General features: G+C 44.9%; 1 protein-coding gene across 1 annotated transcript in view; it reads right to left on the bottom strand.

Moving 5' to 3' along the window:
- Positions 1-944: 944 nt before the first annotated feature.
- Positions 945-23,179, bottom strand: part of hpca (hippocalcin) — a 120,311-nt gene continuing 98,076 nt past the window's right edge. The window contains exons 3-5 of the mRNA XM_084312410.1: positions 19,303-19,584; positions 7,940-8,045; positions 945-1,146 (exon numbers count right to left, since the gene is read on the bottom strand). Of these exons, the coding sequence (XP_084168536.1) occupies positions 1,049-1,146; positions 7,940-8,045; positions 19,303-19,584 (486 nt within the window). The 3' untranslated portion in view covers positions 945-1,048. The remainder of the gene's footprint in view (positions 1,147-7,939; positions 8,046-19,302; positions 19,585-23,179) is intronic.

The raw sequence follows: 23,179 nt of genomic DNA, 5'->3' as shown, positions 1-23,179 counted from the left end.
AACCCAAAGAGATCCGTCTCAAAGTCCCCCTGTCATTCCCCCTCCCCTCTTTTTCTCTCATGATTCCACTCCGAAAAAGAAAGAAAAATACATATCAAAGTCAAGAACCACAATAAATGGAAATAAAAATCAATAAATAAAACAACATGAGGAGGAAAACAAATGTATGTACAAAAAGAAATTGAAAATAATCCCCAAAATAAAAATCAATAAAATATCAATAAACATCGATAAAAAACCCCAACGGGATCTTTGAGGTGATAATAGCGAGAAAACAGCCAACATCTTTCTCCCCCCACCCCTACTTGAAACGACCCCGACTGACTCACGGCTACGCATTCAGACACGGATTGGATCAGAGAAACTATACGCTACATAATACTGCCTTTTTTTTCCCGAAGAGTGTGTACCGTATGTGAAGACAATACTTGCCTATTCATCTTATGATATCATATACATATATATATGCATTCTATATACACATAAATATGGATAGAAAAGTGACAGAGGAGCTGTGCCTTGGGAGGAGGAATGGAAGAAATACTGTATATCAGAACATCTACGGCCATGCATGGTTCTCAAGATGGAATGTTTCCTTCTCGCCCCCCCCCCCCCCCCCTTCTCGTTACCTCCTCCACCCCCCCCCACCCAAAAAAGAGGGAAAAACTCCAGACTTTTGTCAAAACAGGCGACTGGCGGAGCGGGGCGCTCGCTGGAATTCGTTGCTCCTGTTCCCGGAGAGATGAAAAGCGCGTGAGAGAGAGAGATATGCGGGAACATAAGCGGATGCCTTGGCAACTGTGTGTTTTTTTTGTTATTCTCAGATTGATCTTCAGCTTTAATAATGTATGGATGTTCCTTCGTCAAAAAAAAGAGAAAAAAAAAGTTTAATAATAACGTATTTTTTTCTCCTTAAAAAATTCTTCATCCGTCTTGTACGCCAAAAAAAACGAGGGACGAGAACCATCATGCATTTATTGTGAGTGACTGTTTCCATAGCAACGGGGGGGTGTGGTGGTGGGGGGGGGTAGGAAAAAAGGGGACGGGCTCAGAACTGGGAGGCGGAGCTTGGGTCGCACTGGAGTAGCCGCACGATGGAGGGGTCACTTTTGGCACCTTTGATGAACTCCTCCAGAGACAATTTACCTGTAGGGGGGAAAGAGAGAGAGAGGCGTGTGTGTGTGTGGGGGGGGGGGGGGGGGGATTAAAAGTAAAGAGAGAGTTGAGAAAAGGGCAAATATCAGGGAGAATTACGATACTGACATACATTTTCCATGACTCTCCATCTGTCTCCAGATGTGCCCTTTTTCATCCCCTCCACCCCCCTCCCATCCCTCCCTCTAGCACCCCTCTGCCTTCCTTCCTTCCCTCCCTCTCCCTTCCCTCCCTTCCTCTAGCACCCCTCTGCATTCTCTCCCTTCCTCTAGCACCCCTCTGCATTCCCTCCCTCCCTCCCCTCTGCCTTCTCTCCCTCCCTTCCCTTTAGCACCCCTCTGCCATCCCTCCCTTCATCCTTCTCTCCCTCCCTCTAGCACCTCTCTGCCTCCTCTCCCTCCCTCTAGCACCTCTCTGCCTCCTCTCCCTCCCTCTAGCACCTCTCTGCCTCCTCTCCCTCCCTCTAGCACCTCTCTGCCTCCTCTCCCTCCCTCCCTCTAGCACCTCTCTGCCTCCTCTCCCTCCCTCTAGCACCTCTCTGCCTCCTCTCCCTCCCTCCCTCTAGCACCTCTCTGCCTCCTCTCCCTCCCTCCCTCTAGCACCTCTCTGCCTCCTCTCCCTCCCTCTAGCACCTCTCTGCCTCCTCTCCCTCCCTCCCTCCCTCTAGCACCTCTCTGCCTCCTCTCCCTCCCTCTAGCACCTCTCTGCCTCCTCTCCCTCCCTCCAGCACCTCTCTGCCTCCTCTCCCTCCCTCTAGCACCTCTCTGCCTCCTCTCCCTCCCTCCCTCTAGCACCTCTCTGCCTCCTCTCCCTCCCTCTAGCACCTCTCTGCCTCCTCTCCCTCCCTCTAGCACCTCTCTGCCTCCTCTCCCTCCCTCTAGCACCTCTCTGCCTCCTCTCCCTCCCTCTAGCACCTCTCTGCCTCCTCTCCCTCCCTCTAGCACCTCTCTGCCTCCTCTCCCTCCCTCTAGCATCTCTCTGCCTCCTCTCTCTCCCTCCCTCTAGCACCTCTCTGCCTCCTCTCCCTCCCTCTAGCACCTCTCTGCCTCCTCTCCCTCCCTCTAGCACCTCTCTGCCTTCTCTCCCTCCCTCTAGCACCCCTCTGCCTTCTCTCCCTCCCTCTAGCACCCCTCTGCCTTCTCTCCCTCCCTCTAGCACCTCTCTGCCTCCTCTCCCTCCCTCTAGCACCTCTCTGCCTTCTCTCCCTCCCTCTAGCACCCCTCTGCCTTCTCTCCCTCCCTCTAGCACCTCTCTGCCTCCTCTCCCTCCCTCTAGCACCTCTCTGCCTTCTCTCCCTCCCTCTAGCACCCCTCTGCCTTCTCTCCCTCCCTCTAGCACCCCTCTGCCTTCTCTCCCAGGGATTAAAGCAAAAAAAAATCTCCTGACTGAACTTTTTTTCAGGCCAAATCATGTTCTTATTTTAACCTCTACTGTATTTTTTTTTAATAGCGTTAGCGTTTTAACCCTTTCTCTGCCACACTTATATCCATCCTTATACCATCCTCTGCCAGCTCTATTTGTCTATGGAGATGTTCCCCTTCTTTGCAGGGCTATAACTTTTTAAATTGTATTGCTAAATTGACATTACTATGGCCCATTCAACGTCAAGTATCTATCGTTTAGGATGTAGCAACGTTCTACTTTTTCATTCACATATTCATACTAAAATACGGTCTAAAGTATAAATATGTTTTTATCGTTTTCTGCAGCATTCTGCAGAACGTGAGTTATAGCCATAAATACATATATTAGATCATCAAATGTAGTTTGATACCGATTGACGTCAGATTAAAAATTCCTAATTCAATTGTACAAGGTCCTAAACGTCATGCCTCATCATCTGCTGGTGACCGGAGGGGGGGGGGTTATAAGTCCGTGGCCCACGTTAAATCATCTATGTAGTATGGGTCATATATTGATCAGAGCAGTTTGTATCGAAAATAATAATCAAACACGCTGAAACTCACCGCAGCTTCCTCTGACCGTTGGGTGATCAGCGTGGAGCAGAAAGATCGCTATTATGGGATGTTGATATATGCGATTCCATTTCCAGGTTGTATAATACTATATACGTCCAAATCATGTTGTTTATCGAGTTATTGGCAACGGATCGCTATCCAGTGTATCAAGCTGGAGTCCCGAGTGGCCGGACGAAATATGGGTGAGCACCACTTCCGGCCGCTCACTTCCGGTTTTGGCGATTCGCCGATCGGCCACCAGATGGTGGTCTTGAACCGTTGGAGAGTTGAGAGGAGATCAACAGCAAGTCTCAAGTCTCCGTGGGTGAAATATGATTGCCATGACAGATTTTTGAAATATTGATCTCAAAGACACTGTACAGGCAGATTAAGCATGGCGAGCAATGACGTCTAAAGTCGTCCTTGGCGATTAAAGGGTTAAGGGAGCCTACTTGTAGAGCCTACTGTCCTGACTGTGACTATAGACCCTAGTGTTGTGGTTGTTGTGCCAGGCAGGGAGGCTGTGTGCTGGAGAGCATGAATGCAAGTCTTGTGGCTAGCTTCTGATTGATGGCGAGCTAGCACCCCTTTCCCATTACTTTGAACCATGAACTAAACGGCTTGTTATCATACAAACAAGGGACTAAACACGTTTCGCAATTATGCCACAACAACAATGGACAGTCTCCTCCCCACCGTTTGTATATATTTTTTACTACCCACCCACCCCCTCCTAATGTACAGTCTCCTCCTCATCATATGTATATATTTACTGTTAGGATCTCTGGGTAACAGTACTGTATATTTGCATATCGTATATGTGACAAATGTAACAGTACTATATACCTGTAAGTCATGTATGTCCCTATGTCATAAATGTCATGATGTCATGTATGTTGTGTATGTCATAAATGTCACTATGAATTGAAAATGGGGGACCCTGATGATGTAAACAAGACAAACATCTTTCTCTGGTCTGTATCCCCTTAACAATTGTGTGTATTGCTACTGGATTGACCAGATCCAGAGTGAATGAAAACTTTATTTAATACACGAGACCCTCTTCTTGGGACCAAGTAAGGTTTCGTCGATAATTCAATGTACAGTTACACCCCCCCCACCCAACCACCTCCAATGTACAGTCCCCCCACCCCACCTACCCAACCTCCTCCAATGTACAGTTTCTTCGTCAAATGTATATACTCTCTTTTTTAGACAATTTTTGTATCAAAAACAATACTGTATTTGTAAATCTGGTATGTCATAAATGTATAGATGTAGCAGTATTGTCTATCTGTATGGCATGTGTGTCGTATATGTTATGATGAATTGAAAATGGGGGACCCTGATGTAAACAAGACGAAAGTATTTCTCTGGTCTGCATCCCCTTAACAATTGTGTGTATTGAGCTGTACTGTATTGTACCCATTCTGCAATCTGTTAATAAAATGTTCAATCAATCAATCAATAATACAGATTGCAGAATGGGTACAATACAGTATGGCTCAATACACACAATTGTTAAGGGGATGCAGACCAGAGAAAGACGTTTGTCTTGTTTACATCATCAGGGTCCCCCATATCTCCGGTCATAATGTCCTGTGAAAATAATTCCCTCTCTAAGCACAATTTGAATTGTATTAAAATAGTTACATTTGTTTCATATTTGTTGCTTCACCAAGCATGTCTAATAATGACAACGATGTCAGCGGGAGCTTGTTGCTGGATTTGTGAGAAGCATGCAACTGCAGAGCTCACAGAGCTGTGTTCACACAGTGCAATACTCCAATTCAGCCATTGGCAATTCAGCTGTTGGGTGGGTGGCGCTGCTGAGCGGTCCCCAGACCGGACCTGAAAGCACCGCTGGCTCTGCGGCTCTGCAGCTGCACACCACTGGGACTCGTCCATCGCCTCGCTGGGAGGCGGAGATCACGCAACGTTGAACCACACGATAATGTTGCCGTCTCTCTCTGCTTTCTCAGTTCTTCGCTTGATATAATTAATACAAATGTCCAATATAACGGAATTCGTTAGCTCATAAAAATGTGACTATAACAGATTGCTGTTTAGTGTCGGGCCGACTGCCCACAGACACGGTCTATTTTATTTCAAGTCAGCAGCAGCACGGAGTCTCGAGGGACTTATTTTATTTGGAATATATTAATGACTGTATACACAAAAGTAGCCTAGTTTTAAGTAAAAATATTATAAATCGACATGCCTTGAGGATGTCATTCTTTATATAGCCTGCCTATCAATTGTTTTTAAGCTCAATAAACTCTGACCGGAATTGATCCCATTTGTCCGGTAGATTGAAATCTTGCAGGACACGGAGACAGGCAACAACGGAAACCCTGAGCTAGATAACGTTAGACAACGCCTCGTGTAGTAAACTAAAGTGAATGGTTTACTGGGCCATTGTTTAATGCTTCAGTGGTGTTTAAAAGAGGACCTACACGCTTGCTATCTTCGGTGCAAATGAGACGGGTCTGTGAGGGGGAGGGCACTGCGAGCAGCGTGTGTGTGCGTCAAGCTCACGTTTGATTGGTTAGAATGGTCAAAACGCCCCTTTTCATGATATTTGGCGGCTCTGATTGGCTAAATGTTGTTTCAATCTGTATGCATCTACAAATCATATTATACCAGGTAGCCAATTCCGTCAGACTCCAACTCAAATTGACGGAAAAAAGAAAATAAAAAGACTGGAGACGGAACGCTTTAATGCATGCTCTCCCTCCCTCCCCTCTGCTTTCTCTCCCTCCCTCTAGCACCTCTCTACCTCCTCTCCCTCCCTCTAGCACCCCCCTGCCTTCCCTCCCTCCCCTCTGCATTCTCTCCCTCCCTCCAGGGGTGGCCAACCCGCGGCTCGCGAGCCGCATGCGGCTCTTTGCCCGTCAATGTGCGGCTCTTCCATCCATAAAAAAAAATTAAAAAAAATTTAAAAAAAAATTTTTTTTTTATTTTTTTTTAACCTTTTTTTTTTTTTTTTTTACTTTTTTTTTTTTTTATGTCACTCATTCCATAAGGACGTAGAATAAACATTTACAATTTTTTTTAAATGGTCCATTTGCATGTTCTTGGTATCTGAATCTAGGGACATATATGGATCAGTGTCAGAAATAGTGTGTCTGTTACTAGGCTTGAGTAAATTGTAATGAACCAAAGGAGAATATCAATTCTATTTAAAAAAAAAAATTATCTTTGACTGTAAATAACACCATGCTAAAATTGACCAGACCTGAAAAATCTAAGCAAATGAATAAAGGGAAGATGATTAAACAGAAGGTTTTGTAGATACAGTACTGAATTCTGCCATCTTTTTTATAATGTAAATTTCTCCACCATTTTTCATCATATTGCAACACCGTTTTTTGCAAGACGTTCACAGAAAGGTAGAGAAACTAACTGCGTTCTGTTTTATGGCAATAACGTTCAGGTTTGTGGGAGATCATCCCAAAAAATAAGAGAAATTAAAAAGTAAATCCAGAAGTCAGATGATTGACGGGCTGGTGTGAGCTGGGTAGGGTAGTTTTTCGAAATTTGAAAGCCCTGAGTCTCTTCCTTCAAAAGACTACACTCACTTTTGGCTGTGCCACTTCCTCCTGTCAATATGCGCCGGTTTCCGACTCAATGCCCTGAGATTTCTATAATCTTATATTTCACTAATAACAGTTAAAATAATTGGTAAACAAACATAATGCTGAAAATATACACTTTTACTGTATATCTCGGGCTTAAGAGGTTAACCCTGTGAGGCCCAAATTAAAAAGAAATTAGCAACTTCAGAGGCCAGAGGGTGGGACATATAAACACATTTACTATCAAATAGCATTGTGAGGCTGAACAACAGGACCAATTGACTATACATGTGCTTAAAGGGGAACTATCTTATAAATGGCTTTTTTCAGTGTTTACCATTGTTTCTTAGCTATGTGGACTTATATTAATAGGATATATGTCTCTAATTCTCATATTGGCGAATTCTTCCAATTCTCCTCTCACAATATTCACCCTCACTGAACTGAGTCATCTGAAAATGTGCATATCTGTGATGTCAGAGATTTCTCAGCTGCATAATAATGTGGCAGTTGATGTGGCAGTTGGCACCAGGCCACACAGTGGTTGGAGCCCAGCCTCAAAACGGCTTAAGATCTTGAGGTAGAAAAATGCGGTTTTTAGTACTTGATTAGACATACAAAACAATGAATTTTTTTTGAAAAAAAACCTAGGTGTTCCATAGACTCACAGGAATTGTGTAAAAGTGCCCAAATAGTGAAAGAAATAGTAAAATAGTTCCCCTTTAACATTTTTTAAATAAACATTATTTTTTTAAATGGCTAAAAGTGATTTTGTAATTTTGCAACCGTGGGTCTCACAGGGTACTTTTAACCCTGTGAGGCCCAAATAAAAAAGACATTAGCAACTTCAGAGGCCAGAGGGTGAGACCTATAAACACATGAAGGGTGCCGTGACTGAAAAAAAAGGTTGAGAAACGCTGGTATATGGTGTGGCTCTTTGTGGTACCACAGTAATTTTTTTGTGGCTCTTAGTCTCTGACTGGTTGGCCACCCCTGCTCTAGCACCTCTCTACCTCCTCTCCCTCCCTCTAGCACCCCCCTGCCTTCCCTCCCTCCCCTCTGCATTCTCTCCCTCCCTTTAGCACCTCTCTACCTCCTCTCCCTCCCTCTAGCACCCCTATGCCTTCTCTCCCTCCCTCCCTCCCTCTAGCACATCCCTCCCTCCCCTCCCTCTAGCATCCCCTCTGCCTTCCCTCCCTTCATTCCTCCATCCCTCCATCTCCACGTCCTCCCTTTTCGTCGTCTTACCGTCGTTGTTGAGGTCCATCTGTCTGAAGATCTTGTCCGTCCTCTTCTCCGGCGTGGACTCATCCTCCGGCATCTTCATCACTGACGACACCATCTTGTAAATGGCCTGAGAGAAAAGGGGGGGGGGGGGGGGGGGGGGGCAGGATGACAAGGTGAATTTAAGCCTGAGGGAAGGAGACGACACACAATGGATGACAGGTGAATTTAACCCTTTCACTGCCACACTACCAAAAAACGGTTAACCCTTTCACTGCGACGATACACAGAATGTTAACCCTTTTCACTGCCACACGACAGCAGGTTAACCCTTTCACTGCCACACTACAGAAGGTTAACCCTTTACTATCACACTACCGACGGTTGTGGCAGTGAAAGGGTTAAGCCACTGGAGACCTGAGGGAAGGAGACGACACACGAGGGACAATGTCACCAGGCAGCCGTATAGCTTTGAGGTTGCAGGTGAGTGTGCTTTTCTAAAGTTCATAATGATTCACTGACATTTTGTGTTCCTGCCGGTGTACCCTTGCGGTGAACTGCCTCGCGGGCGGGTTTTCTTTTTTCTTTTTTTGATTTAAACTTTTTTGATAGCATTTTCCATTATTCAGTCTCTTTACATGTTTTCCACATCACATCATATTGATACAAAACTACAAGGATTATTCAGACAGTCTTTTTACATGTTTTCCCACATCACATCATTGTGATACAAAACTACAAGGATTATTCAGACAGTCTTTCTACATGTTTTCCACATCACATCATTGTGATACAAAACTACTTTAGGAAAACCAACCTGAAAAAAAAATAATAATAATCGCGGGCGGGTTTTCTACACTAAATGTACCCGCGGCAGCAGTGGGATACAGAGAATGTTCCTGGTGACAGTTTCAAAGTGACAACAAAAACATTCTAAAAGGAGGGCGGCTACGTGGCGTAGTGGGCAAGGCGCTCGCCACGAATGACGGAGACGCTGGGCTCGCCCAGCGCTCCACATTGCTTTCAGTTTAGCTGGTCGTTCATACTAATACACATTGGCCGTATTAGGGGGTGGGAAACTGATGGGTGGGGATCGGGCGTTGTGGACAGCGACTCCTACAGGTCGGTTGGTGCGCCTGCGCAGTAGAATCAGGAAGTGTCGGGGGCAGCGTGAGCCTCCCACGCGTTACTCCTCGCCACTGAGAGATCGAGCTGCGCAGGTGAAAAGATGCGACTGCTGTTACCTCAAGTACCGGAGGGGACTTGTGCTATGTATGACTTAAGGCCTCTGCATGCTACAGCAAATTCAAAGCAACTTCAACACAACATCGGCGCGATTTCAGCGCGCTTGTTGCAGAGAGTCTTGTAGACTGTGTTGCGAGGGCGTTGCGTACCTGTGTCCAAAATCTAATCTAAAGACCCGTTGCGTTGGTATTGCGTAGCAGTGATTGGTTGGTAGTGAATGGGGGCGGGGCTGTCTGTCACTTCTAGTGTTCCTGGCTCGAGACCAAAAGAAAACTTTCTGACAGGAGCTCGAGACCAAAAGAAAACTTTCTGACAGGAGCTCGATAGCTAGTGTATTGTTTCATTACACTTGTTTAATTGTTTGTTTAAAATGAATCAAATGCAGGAACGTATTGCAGAGGAGGTCCGAAAGTACCAACATTTATATAATAGCTGGTCTAAAGACTACAAGGATAGCATTATGACGATGAATTCGTGGAAGGAGATTGGGGAAACAATGGGGATGTACTGGGTTGATGTGGCGATATAACTATATTACACTATATACAAGAACACAAGCGAAAACAAACATAAACAGGGCTATTATTATACTAACGATGTATGGTTGAGAAGGGAAATCCATTTGTAATTGCTAGAGTGCGCACCTTCGGCTGCCCAAAGTATTCAGGCGGGCTGGGCGCGCTCGAGCCGCACATCCGGGGTACATTTTGTTGCATCATAGGCTGCGCGTTGATTTTGCAGAAGCATAAAGGTAATGTGTCTGCAACACCGTTGCTTTGTCGATGTTGTGTTGAAGTTGCTTTGAAGTTTCTGTAGCATGCAGAGGCCTTTAGTCCACATTGCAGCCGGCTTGTGGGAGGCAAGAAACAGCGTTCGTGACAGGGGAGGGTTGAATTGGGATACGAAATTGGGATGGGAGAAAATATAGAAAATGGGAGAAAAAGTGGATAAAAAAAAAAAACATTCTAAAAGGATCCAAGCTCATTTCCTGTTGCGCTGTTTGCTAATGCTAATAGTTGACAGGAAATACATTTGGGTTCACACTGTTCCCTAGCAACAGAGTTCCAATGAAACAGTCTATAGGAAATACATTTGGATCCACACTGTTCCCTAGCAACAGAGTTCCAAAGTGCCGATCGACTTGGGACTGGTCTCTCCGTATTCAGGAGACTCAGGCGTATACAAGTGTATTGGATCATGTCTCCAGCACCCCCACAGCCATAGCTACAACCACTTAGATCCACAAAGAATGGATTGCATGGTGCTAGTTCCACCCTTACTTACAATTCATTATGAATTGAAATTGGGGGACCCTGATGTAAACAAGACGAAAGTATTTCTCTAGTCTGCATCCCCTTAACAATTGTGTGTATTGAGCCGCACTGTATTGTACCCATTCTGCAATCTGTTAACACTTTCCGTGCCACTCACGAGATTTCTCTGGGTTTTTTATAGGTGGTTGCTAGCCACTCACGAGATTTCTCTGATTATTTTTATTTTTTTTCGCGATCTGAAAAATTATTGCATCACCCGAGCCTACCCGAGTATAGCCGAGGGGCGCCGGCGATCACTGTGGAAAAAAGCGCCCCCTGTCATCTCCAAGATGACATAAGTGATTTTGGAATGGACTCAATGAAAATGAATGGGGAAAAAAATCCGGTACTCCACATTTTCCAGTTCACTGATCCAGCCGGGGTTACCACAGTTCATTCTGGAACCTCAGATCCCCGTTGATCATGGAGATCTACAGTATCGCGTTGGATCCATACACGTATCGATTTTTTCGAATGGTGATCAGGAATTGGAATATACCAGTTGGATACCATCTGATGTCAGGTAAGGACTCTATGTTATCAGTGTTAGGATAATCAGAGTAAGTTTGATGAAGTTATAAGCTGTTTTGTGAAATGTCCTCTTTCGGTTTCACTGTAAAAGTCTGTGAGGAAATCAACGGAGCGATTATCAGTGCGCGGCCGTAATGTGCTTGCGTGCACGTATAATATTGATCATCTAGCGTTTATTTGAAAACGATTCATAAAAAGGCAGACGAATATCAACGTTGTGGAATATTCCACTAAAAGACGATTTTCATAGAATGCTCCAGAATGAGCTGTTTTTTATATCAAAACGGGGGCTTTTCTAACTGCTCTGAAACGGAAACGACGCAATAAAAAAACAATCTGCAGGCGGCTAGGTGGTGTAGTGGGCAAGGCACTCGCCACCAGTGTGGAGACGCTAGGATTCGCGTGTTCGAATCCAGCTCTCCACATTGTTTTTCAGTTTGGCTGGTCGTCCGCAGTAATACACATTGGCCGTATTACGGGGAGGGAAAAACTGAAGGGTGGGGATCGAACGTTGTGAACAAGCGACTCCTACAAGTCGGTTGGTGCGCCTGCGCAGTAGAATCAGGAAGTGTCGGGGGCAGCGTGAGCCTCCCACGCGTTACTCCTCGACACTGAGAGATCGAGCTGCGCAGGTGAAAAGATGCGACTGCTGTTACCTCAAGTACCGGAGGGGACTTGTGCTATGTATGACTTAGTCCACATTGCAGCCGGCTTGTGGGAGGCAAGAAACAGCGTTCGTGACAGGGGAGGGTTGAATTGGATGATACGAAATTGGGATGGGAGAAAATATGGAAAAATGGGAGAAAAAGTGGATAAAAAAAAAAAAAAAAAATCTGCCTTCACAGCACTGACTGGAAAATAGTATTTGATAATGCGATGGGCAGATTAGACACATAGCCATAATTTAAAACATAGATTAGGCGATATTAACGTTAACATTGGCGCCGATGGTGGCATTCAGCCGGTAAAATGGAAAACCAGGCGTGGCGCTCAAAGTGTTAATAACATTTTCAGTCAATCAATCAATCTGTGCGGTGATTGATTTAATGAACATTTTATTAACAGATTGCAGAATGGGTACAATACAGTACGGCTCAATACACACAATTGTTAAGGGGATGCAGACCAGAGAAATACTTTCGTCTTGTTTACATCAGGGTCCCCCATTTTCAATTCATAATGAATTGTAAGTAAGGGTGCAACTAGCACCGTGCAATCCATTCTTTGTGGATCTAGCCCTTAATGTCAAGGCTCTCATCCACATTCATTCATTTTCTCCCCCCGCTCTCTCTCCCATGAGCTCAATGTAACGCAGAAGTGCAGTGTCTATAGGAAATACATTTGGATCCACACTGTCCCCTAGCAACAGAGTTCCAATGGAACAGTCTACAGAGACGTACAGTAGTTGTTGGAGTTGATTTTCCTGGACTCGAGTGTGATCTTCAACTGTCATTCTATGGACTATAGCCTACTTTGTTTGAGAAATTTTGTTTACGTAAGCAACTTTGGGAGTCAGAGACTAGAATATCACACCCTAAATGTTGTGTCTGTTCTAAATGTTGTGAAATCATTCTTTACATTAAAATATGATGTTGGAAAAAAAATCGAAAAGGGAATATTCCTATAGCGACAGAGATCTAGTGTCATAGCAGAACCGGGTTTTACCAGCAGGCCTGGCTGTATTGATATGATACGTCTTTATCTGTTGTCTGATAAGACCACCTCCCTATTCCCTGATAGCATTACTGGATCTACCCGAGATAACACATGGCTTCTCACAGGATCAGCCTGCCTTAGGACCTTGGATCAGCTTAAATGTCCACTAAATCATTTCCATTGCGAGTATAAGATGCAAAAACTGACTGTAGATCAGTGCACAGGAGGCTAGCAAGCGGAGGCGTTTACTCAGAGGGGGGAATGGATAGCTGGGATTTAGTGATCCTTCTGTGCTCTTCCATAGGTCACAGCGGCTTTATATCATTTCAACTATAACACGCACGTCATTGGTGATAAGCTGTGATCCATCTGGCTACAGGAAACCCCCTGTTCCTACCGCTACTTGCTGCCTTGTTACGCTACAACCCCAGCACTGTTGCCATTATCGTTATGCAGTTACGTAGTGGCAAAGTTGTAGAATAAGGATAGCTGGATGGAAATGTGTGCAAAGTCTTGTGTCAAGTGGATTTACGTTATGTCTCGTCAAAGTTGTACATTTTGACCTTCGATCACAGCGCCACCGTCTGGCCGATAGGGTGTGATATTTGCTGTGACACAGCAATCTATCCGTCTGTCGTTTGATTTTCGTGAATAGTGTCACATTTGGTGCAAATAGGAGAAATTGATGACGTCACTTCCTTTTTAGGATGCTTTTTCTTTCTCTCCAAAAGTGTATCGGCCACACGACTTGAGCTTGCAACCTTCTGAATTACACATCTAGGGAGACGTCGGTCCGTAGATGCCACACAGCCAGGTGAACAGAGGGGGAAAGTTATTTCCCCAAAATTTCGAAACAACAGAAAATCCAAGATGGCGGTGTGAGGGGGAGTTGCAGAGTAAGGATTGGTGGATATGTGTATGAAGTCTCGGGTCAATTGGACTTTACAAATGTGTACATTTTGAGCTTTTATTATTGTGCCACCATTTGGTTGATTGGGGAGATACCAATATCTATCATTGTGGCAAATGTCAAGTCTCTGCCATGTGCCACGACAGACGGACCACCAGAGGGACCTGTAGGCCTACCAGCTTCTGGCTGCAGATAGAAACAGACAGCTGCTAACACTAACCCGAACCCTACTACACAGGAAGCTAAGTGAAGTCGGACTGTGCAGCCGCCTCTCTGTGGGCTCCGTCGAGATTGTGCTTGATTTGGTATTTTTTTTTAGTTTTACTAGTTTTTGGGTGTGACCCAGGGAAAGTGAAGAGACTATCGGACCACTTCTCGACCAACCCTGGAGTATATATCCATCAAGTGTCGTCCATTCTTCATCCCCAGAGAACTCACGTCGGTTATCCTAATCGGAGTTTACATCCCCCCTCAAGTCAACACTGGGACATCACTTTCAGAGCTTCGCGACGAGGTAAACAAACTCCAAACAGCTAACATAGATGCTGCGATTGTGGTGGCTGGGGACTTTAATTGTGCGAATCTTAAAAAAGTTGTACAGACTTTCTATGCACGCTTGAGGCTGTAAATTCCGACAACAGCCTACAGGCCACTACAATAGAAAGTAGAGCCACTGCCGATGGAGACACAGTGTTCAGGTTAACAGAGCATGATGTGAGGAGGAAGTGAATACCAGGAAAGCAGCAGGACCAGACGGCATCCCCAGACGCATTCTAAAAGTCTGTGATGACCAACTGGCCCCAGTATTCACTGACATATTCAACCTGTCCCTAGAACAGTATGTCATCCACACCTGTTTGAAAAAGTCCACTATTGTCCCTGTATCAAAAAAAAACGCCCACTTGCCTCAATGATTATCGCCCTGTAGTAGTGCTGGGCGATAAAACGATAACGGTAATTATCGCAATATATTTTAATAATCGATATAAAATTGAAAAAAATTGAAAAAAAAAGCGCCAAAAGATAGAAAAGAAACTAGCAGAGCCAGACCTATTCAACTCCCCTGGAGCCACAGCCAGCAGAGAAGCTTGTTTACTTTCGCTTTCAAACCAGCTGCAGCCTGAGAACTGGAGTGTGAGGGGATATAACACTAAAGATGGCGGCAACGACAAAGAATTGCTGCAAAATAAACATACATCTGTTGTTAAAAAATTTAATTATAATATATATAGATTTTTTAATACTTATAACAACTCCAACTCAACGTCAGCAAGACAAAGGAGCTGGTGGTGGACTATCGGAGAGGTAGGAAGGGTCCCCCTTCTCCCATAATCCTTGGAGGGGAGGAGGTAGAGATGGTGGAGTCCTACAAGTTTCTTGGAGTTCACATGAACAAAAATCTGGACTGGTCGGACAACACCGAGGCCCTCTACAGGAAGGGACAGAGTAGGCTGTTCTTCCTGAGGAGGCTCAGGTCGTTCGACGTGTGCAGCCGACTGCTGCTATCGTTCTACCAGTCGGTTGTAGCCAGCGTCCTCTTTTTTGCTGTGGTGTGCTGGCGGGGCAACATCAACTTGAGGGTCTCCAGCAAGCTGAACAAGCTGGTGAAGAAGGCTAGCTCAGTAGTGGGTGGTGAGCTGGATAATCTAGAGGTGGTGGCTGACAGGAGGATGAGGAAAAAGCTAGAAGCCATCCTGGAGAACCCCTCTCACCCCCTCTATGAGGAGCTGGCCAGAATGAAGAGCACGTTCAGCCTAAGACTCCCCCCCCCCCCCCCCCCCCCCCCCGACACACCACAAACCGCCTGGGCCGGTCCTTTACACCGGCAGCCATCAGGCTCTACAATAAAGGGCTCGGGCGGCCGGTTCTGCTGCCAGAGTTATCACTGTCTCAACTCGGGACATGAGAACTAGAGACTCACATCAACGACTATCTTGGTTCTATCTTGATTCTTTGCACTAGAGACTCATAACACTGGTCTATCTTGTGTTTGTACTTTTTATATTACTATTTTATATTTATATTACTTTATTTATTACTTTTTATAGTACTTTATTATTATTATTATTATTATTATTATTATTATTATATTTTATATTACTATATTGTACTGTACTGTGAATCTATGCATCCCCCACCCTGTACCCCCCCCCCCCCCCCCCCCTATGCTGCTCTGACACCTGAATTTCCCCTAGGGGATCAATAAATATCGATATCGTTATCGTGATATCATTTTTGCCCATATCGCCCAGCCCTACCCTGTAGCTCTCACTTCCATAGCCAAGAAGTGCTTTGAGAAGCTACCGTAGTGAAGGGCTGCATCTGTTCCTCCCTCCCCAACACCCTATGGACACCTGGACAAGAGACAGGGGAACTATGTGAGAATGCTATTTATTGACTACAGCTCAGCATTCAACACCATAGTCCCCGCCAAGCTTGTCATCAAGCTCAGAGACCTGGGCTTGAACTACGACCTCTGCCAGTGGGTCTTGGACTTCGTGGTGAGAAGTGGTGAGAGCAGGTAACTGCACCTCCTCATCCATCACTCTCAACACAGGTGCCCCCCAGGGCTGTGTTCTGAGCCCCCTCCTCTACTCGCTTTACACACACCGCACACTGGACATAATGCTGAAGGACAGGTGCTAACCCTAACCCTTCTACACGGGAAGCTGAAAGGAAACTATAACACAATGCTGAAGGCATCTTTTTTGCAGTCTCTGTCACTTGATAGGCTGAGTGGATCTCAGTGTAAAAGACATCTTCAAAAACAGTCTGCCTCTATTGCTTTCACAGCGGCGGCAGTGGAAACACAAAGGAGGCGTTTCATTCCCATTTCCCCATTTCACACACAATGCCTATAAGTTCCTTCGCATTCAACATTTAAATGAAGGAGAGACCACCCCACAGACACACTAACACCCCATGGCTTCTCTCTCTCTCTCTCTCTCTCTCTCTCTCTCTCTGCAATAACACAATGGGTCTCTCTCGACCAATGGTGCGTAACCTCGTTGAGCTTGAGGATAATCCCGGTATTCTGCACACTCAGGGATGAACTGTGGATAAATTTAACTCGCTAATCCGAGAGAAAACAGTGGCACATACACACACAGACACTGTCTACTGACAGGTCCTCAGCCTAGCAACAGCATCTACTTGCACACAGCCAGGTCATGGTTCTGTGTCTACAACAGGTCTGAGGTCTGCTGACTCAGACAGTGAAAGCATAAAGCACTAATGTACTCATGTGCTGTTAGACGCGAGGCGCCGCATAGAGCGGCTACGTCACCGACACACACACTCGCTCTCTCACTCAATCAATGTCAGCCACTCTGCCCCTAGTGGCTGCTCACAGGCACGGCACTTTGTGTGAGAGCCGGTTCAATCCACAGATGCGAGAGCGCTCTGCATCCGTGACGCTGTTTGTCCTTGTTTAGGCACGTCATCAGCCTTCCAGAGGTCTCTTGGAACCAGGTCTCTTAAGCTATGGGTCGGTCCCGTCTCCGTGCGCCTCCGCTCGGTCAGAAGCATTAATAACAATAAATAATACATTTATTTTATATAGCACCTTACATATGGTATCTCAAAGCACTTTACAGACATTGCATTACAGTACACGGACATTCACAATGACTACATGGTGGGGATACTACAGAGAAAGGGAGACGGCTTAGAGACGAAACAGAGAGAAAATACAAATAAATAATATAATAGGTGTGTACAGATGTGTAAATGTAAGTGATGCAGGGGTTGGAGGGTCAGGAGTGAGGGTGTGTTTTAATGTGACTGTCCAGGTACAAGGGTAAGTTTGGGTCCCAAATTGGGAATGTTTAAGAACACCTGCTCTAGAGGTCTGCAAAAAGGAAGAAAATATATTCTTTGTCCTTCCATGGATTGTAGGTCCGGATTCCGCCATTAGGGGGCAGGCATGCTTGTTTTTTTTGTACCGCATCAATGAAGTCTGTCCCCCCAGGCAGTAGACAGGACTGTTTTCAGAGGAGAGATATTATCCGTCCTTAATCTTTCCGAGCACTGCTGCTGGAGGTTGAGCTACTGTGCACACACTAGCTCCGTTCACTCGCCACACGACTATAGAAACAACAGAGATGTTGTTGTCGTCTAGGGGTGTTGTTATCGCTGTGTTTTCTAGACGTTACCCTTTTCCATTCATTGTGCCCATAAAGCAGTTTGTCAGTATGTCTTGCAAAGTGCAGTAGAGAATCGAGGCGTTCAGGTTGGCACTATAAAGCTGAGCCGGCGGTGACTTTGCATATCGTCGCTCGATGCCTCCACACAGCGAGTAGCACACACTCTCATATCAACGTGCTCACTGATACATTCACTCGCGTGAATACAGTGTGTGTGTTGATCTGACGCTCTGGGACAGATGCAAGGTTTCTGTGACCTACTACCTGGCTGAACGACATTCTCCCGTCTGATTGGCTGCCTTTACTGTCCCCTGATTGGCCTGCCTTTACTGCCCGCGGCGGAGGTGTGTGGCGGTGGGCTTTGGGGGGGGGGGGGGGGGGGTTAGAATGGGTCAAAGAGTATGTACCATGTCCGCCATGTCCTTAACTGCAAGATGGTGCATCACTTGCACTTCTAAATATAAACATTTTAAATGATCAAGTGTGCAGGTGTGTTATCTTTGTGTTTGTTTTCAAATGGAGGTTAAATCATGGGACATTTGGGACATCGAGGAGATTAATTTGGTTTGATGACTTTGATGATCTATCCATGGGACATATGGCGTGTAGTAAAAATCCCCCTCTGTCTGACTCTCAGAATTAAACCTTCATGCCTCAAAATAGTATTTTCAAACTGTGGCTTTTAACTCTGGCTTTATTTCATTGATATAATGGGAAATCCAATCTGTTCATGTTTTAATAAATACTTTATTTTCAGGTTATCATATCCAATCAACCTCTGCCTCCGGCTTTAGTAAAAAAAATAAAACATGTTCCAACCCTAACTAACACCTTCGACGCACAAACTGACAATTCAAACACCCAAAGTGAGATGGACACTGGCAACAAGCAGAACCGAAATAGAACCCCCCCCCCCCCCCCCCCCGACAGAACTGCCTTCATCCACACAGACGGTGTCATCCCCTCTTCATTCGTCCTCTGGCGGCCCGTCGTCACAACAGAGGTGATCTGAAGTCCAATCTCTGCTCCATTTCACATACTCAAATTGCCTTCCACATCATCCCCACGGGCCAAAACTCCATTACCCATCACCCCCCCCCCCCCCCCCTCACCTGTACTATTGAAATGTTTAAATGCAGCTATAAACAGGAATTCTTGGTCAAGTATAAATTAGAGGAGCTTGAAAATAATGTGAACTAGTATTTTTGTAATAATTTATTTATCTTTTGCTGTAGTGGATAGGTATATTATTTTTGATATTGATAGATAACTTATTACATATTAATATGATATTGTAAGGAAGGGGCAGGACCAGATAAGCTTTGCTTCTTTCTGTCCCTTCTCGAACAAAACCGTTTGTCTTGAGCTAGGAAGATATATTTAATTTTATTTGTATTTGTATTTTATTTAGTTATTTTATTTTTATTTAGTTTTTGTTATCTTTTGTTATTTCAAGTTTGTGTGTTTATGGTTGTTCGAGATAAATAAAGATCAAATCAAATCAAACCTCCACATCGCCCACGGGCCAAAAAAACCCATTACCCATCACCCCCCCCCCCCCCCCCCATTACCCATCACCCCCCTCACCTGTACAATCTCCAGCATCTCGTCGCGGCTGATGTAGCCGTTCCCGTCCAGGTCATACATGCTGAAGGCCCACTTCAGCTTCTGCTCCAGCTTCCCCCGCGACGTCACGCTGAGGGCGATGATGAACTCCCGGAAGTCTATTGTCCCGTCGGCGTTGGTGTCGAATGTTCGGAAAACGTGCTCGGCGAACTTTGAGGCGTCGCCGTAGGGGAAGAAGTTGGCGTAGATCTTTTTGAACTCCTCCACGTTCAGGTTGCCGCTGGGACAGTCCTTCAGAAACCCCTGAGGAACGAGACGTGTGCGGAGAGACAATCGATCAGTACCACGCCAGACAATAGATCGTTAATCTCATCAAAAGAAAACCGATGACACTATTGATAAAGGCAACTGCAGCATTGGAACTTTCCTTGGTTTATCAAATTGAAATTGAAATTCTTCTAGGCAAACTACAACATTATGACGTCAGTAGCACAGAGCTCAGTTGGTTCAGAAGCTATATGTATGGGAGGAGGCAATATGTACTGTATATGTAAATAGTCACAAATCCCAAAGCAAATCCATCAAATATGGGGTGCCCCAGGGATTCATTTTAGGACCGCTCTTCTTCATTCTGTATAAACATTATTTTGTGAATTCCTCTAGCACTCTACATTAAGTATTATTTACTGATGATACAAATGTATTCTTATCACAGAAAATTAACGGTCAAGTTATTGAGAGTCAAGTCCACCAAATTCCGCAGGGTTCAGATTGAACTTCTAAACTTTAAGGTCCATATTGATGATTGACGAAAATGTTTTCCATATATGTTGGTTTATATTTCAAGTTGAGGCTTTTTCTTCCACTTGAAGCACTTATCAGTCTTTATTTCAGCCTCCTATAAATGACAGCAATATAAGTCACCATGTTATATGGTGCAATACCAGTCCTAGTTAGGAGAAACTACAGATCTTCCAGCAGAAAGTTATACGTGTCATATCATGGTCCAAGGAAAATGCTCCCACTGACCCTCTTTTCCACAGCTAGTCTTCTGAAGCTACTGAATGTAATATCTTTCACAATGCTTTCTTACTAATGGGTAAGAAACGTAAACTCAATTGTACAGTGCAAGCTTTAGTGTGGCTTGCAGAGGTCCACAGGTGTGGAATGAGCTTGATAACACTCTAGCTGGGGACTTCTTTTTTTTATCCACTTTTTCTCCTCCTGTTTTTCTGTGTTTTTCTCCCATCCCAATTGAGTCGTGCCAATTCCCCCCTCCCCCTCCTGGTCGTTGCTCGCATGTGCCCCCCACTGGTCGGTCGTAGGGAGGGTTGATAGATACTATCGCATGTCCCCTCCGATACATGCAGAGTCAGCCAGCCACTTCTTTTCACCTGCCAGCGCGGACTCTCATTGGTGAGGTGTAACGTGTGGGAGGCTCACACTACCCTCACCATCTCCCTTCCTCGCTGTGCAGGCGCCCTGACCGACCTGTCGGAGTCGCTGTTTACAACAACCAGATTACCACCCACCGGCTTCCCTCCCGCTGACTCTGCCAATTGAGCCAATATGACGGCCGGCCAAGCCGGAGGCAACGCTGACAGCCGGATTCGATACCAGTGTCTCTCGCGTTGGTGACGAGCGCTTAGTCCGCTGCGCCACCCTCTAGCTGGGGACTTCTAAACTAGTTACTCTACTCTGAAATCCATTTACCATATGTCTTTATTTATTGTATCTTACTTATTTAATCAATGTTTAGACTGATGGAATACATGTCATGAGACCATTTAGTAGTACCTTGTAGCGTTTTAGGTGTTTTATAGGTTGTCAATGTTACTGTATAATACGTCACTTTGTAAAACCTAGACAACGTATAATTCAAATACTTGTTTAGTGTCTGGGCCCCTATTCTCAAGCTCCAGATAGCTTATCAGTGTCCCATTTCACATATCTCTATTGTGTCATTATATCGATTCTACTTGTATTGATTTGTGAATAAAATTAACTGAACTGAACTATACTAGAAAATAGAAAAGTACTATACTAGCCAATAAACAAGTACTATGCTAGCCAATAGAAAAGTACTATAGTATACAATAAATAAGTACTATACTAGCCAATAGAAAACTAGACGATAGTTAAGTACTATACTAGACAATACTGTAAGTACTATAATAGACAACAACAGATAAGTACTATACTAAACAACAGAAAAGCACTATACTAGATTATAGATACATACTAGACAATGTACTGTATAAGCATGACACTAGACACTATATGAGTAGTAGACTAGACTATATATAAGTACTATACTAGACTATGTAAGTGCTATACTGGACGATAGATACTGTGAGTACTATACTGGACTAGAGATAAGCATTATACTAGAGCAGGGATCAAATTAAGTACTATTGATTTCAGATAATGGATACGTACAGAGTAGCTGCCTTCTTCCCTTTGGGTTTTGTATCATAACTCTTTACAAAGAACTAAAGAGCACTTTCTGGGACGCCATTCATCTGGGTTGTTTAATAACTGGCCCGGGGAGAAAAAAAATGCAGATCCCTTTGGAAGGAAATATCAAATGTTCTGGAATGACAAAAGCTTCTAAAACACCTTCATAGTTCCCGGCAAGTGTCTTGTGAAGCTAAATTGTGAAAGCCACATTTGAAAACGGTTCTCGCTTCATTTCCTTTCAAAGTGTGAAAACGCTTAAAGGAGGAATTGGAAAGACTTTCTGTAGTGATCTCAACAGGTCCTGTTAGAGGCACACGAGACAGAGGGGAATAGAGGGTGAATCAGTCGCCGACCCAATTCTGAGCTTGAAATTACAATATGATTAACCTATGAAATACATTTTATAATAGAGGTCGGAAAGTTAACATACTTCTACTTTAAAAAAAGATGCATCCTTGAAGTTTTTTTAGAAACCACTTGCAGCTGAATTACAGCCAATAAAGACTGTATGATGGTATTCTATTTATTTTGGGGCTTTTCTGTATTTTTTCACCCATCCCAATTGAGTCGTTATGCCAATTCCCTTCCTGGTCGCTGCGCGCATTGCCCCACTGTCGGCCTGGGGAGGGTGTGTAGAACTACCACATGCCTTCTCCGATACATGTGGAGTCGCCAGCCGCTTCTTTTCACCTGACAGCGAGGAGTCACTGGGGGGGAACTTAATGCGTGCAGAGGTTCACGCTATTTCCCCCAGATCCCCTCCCTGCTGAACAAGCGCCCCGACCGACCAGTAGGAGTAGCAGTTTACAACGACCAGGACACATACCCCACCCGCTAACTCTGCCAATTGTGTTAGTAGGGACGATTGACCAAGCCGGAGGTACCGCCGACAGCTGGATTCGACCCCAGAGTCTCTGCGGTGGTAGGCGAGTGCTTAGTCCACTGTATGGTGGTATTCTACACGTATTACATATCTGCTGTACAATCTGTGTGAGGTCTAAATCCCCACAGAGTGGCTGTACCATCATCACCGCTCTCAGTGAGATAATAAGCCCCTGGGCCAGATGGCTGAGAGGCTACAGCTCATATCCAGATATACAGTAACTGACCCAGTCTAATCCACGCATGAAGCCATAGAGGCCTTACGCCCACGCACGCACACAAACACAGATACAGAAACACACACACACACACACACACTCTCTCTCTCTCTGCAACACTTCGTCACACGGAGAATTGGTCTAGAGAAGGCTCCTTAAGGTGAAAGAAACAACGAGCAACAGCACAACAAGAACACCGGCGCCACATCAGTCTGTGTCGCCTCCGACTGAGATAAACTCTGTCGTCTTTAAGGCGGTCGTAACGCCATCACAGATTAATGTGGGGATATAAAAGTCCTCTTTATGGAGAGAAAGGACACAATAGAATCTAGATAGAG

The sequence above is a fragment of the Notolepis coatsorum genome, assembly GCF_963971535.1.
Source record: "Notolepis coatsorum genome assembly, chromosome: 4".
NCBI classification, from domain to species: Eukaryota; Metazoa; Chordata; class Actinopteri; order Aulopiformes; family Paralepididae; genus Notolepis; species Notolepis coatsorum.
This window is presented reverse-complemented; position numbering and strand designations above follow the sequence as displayed.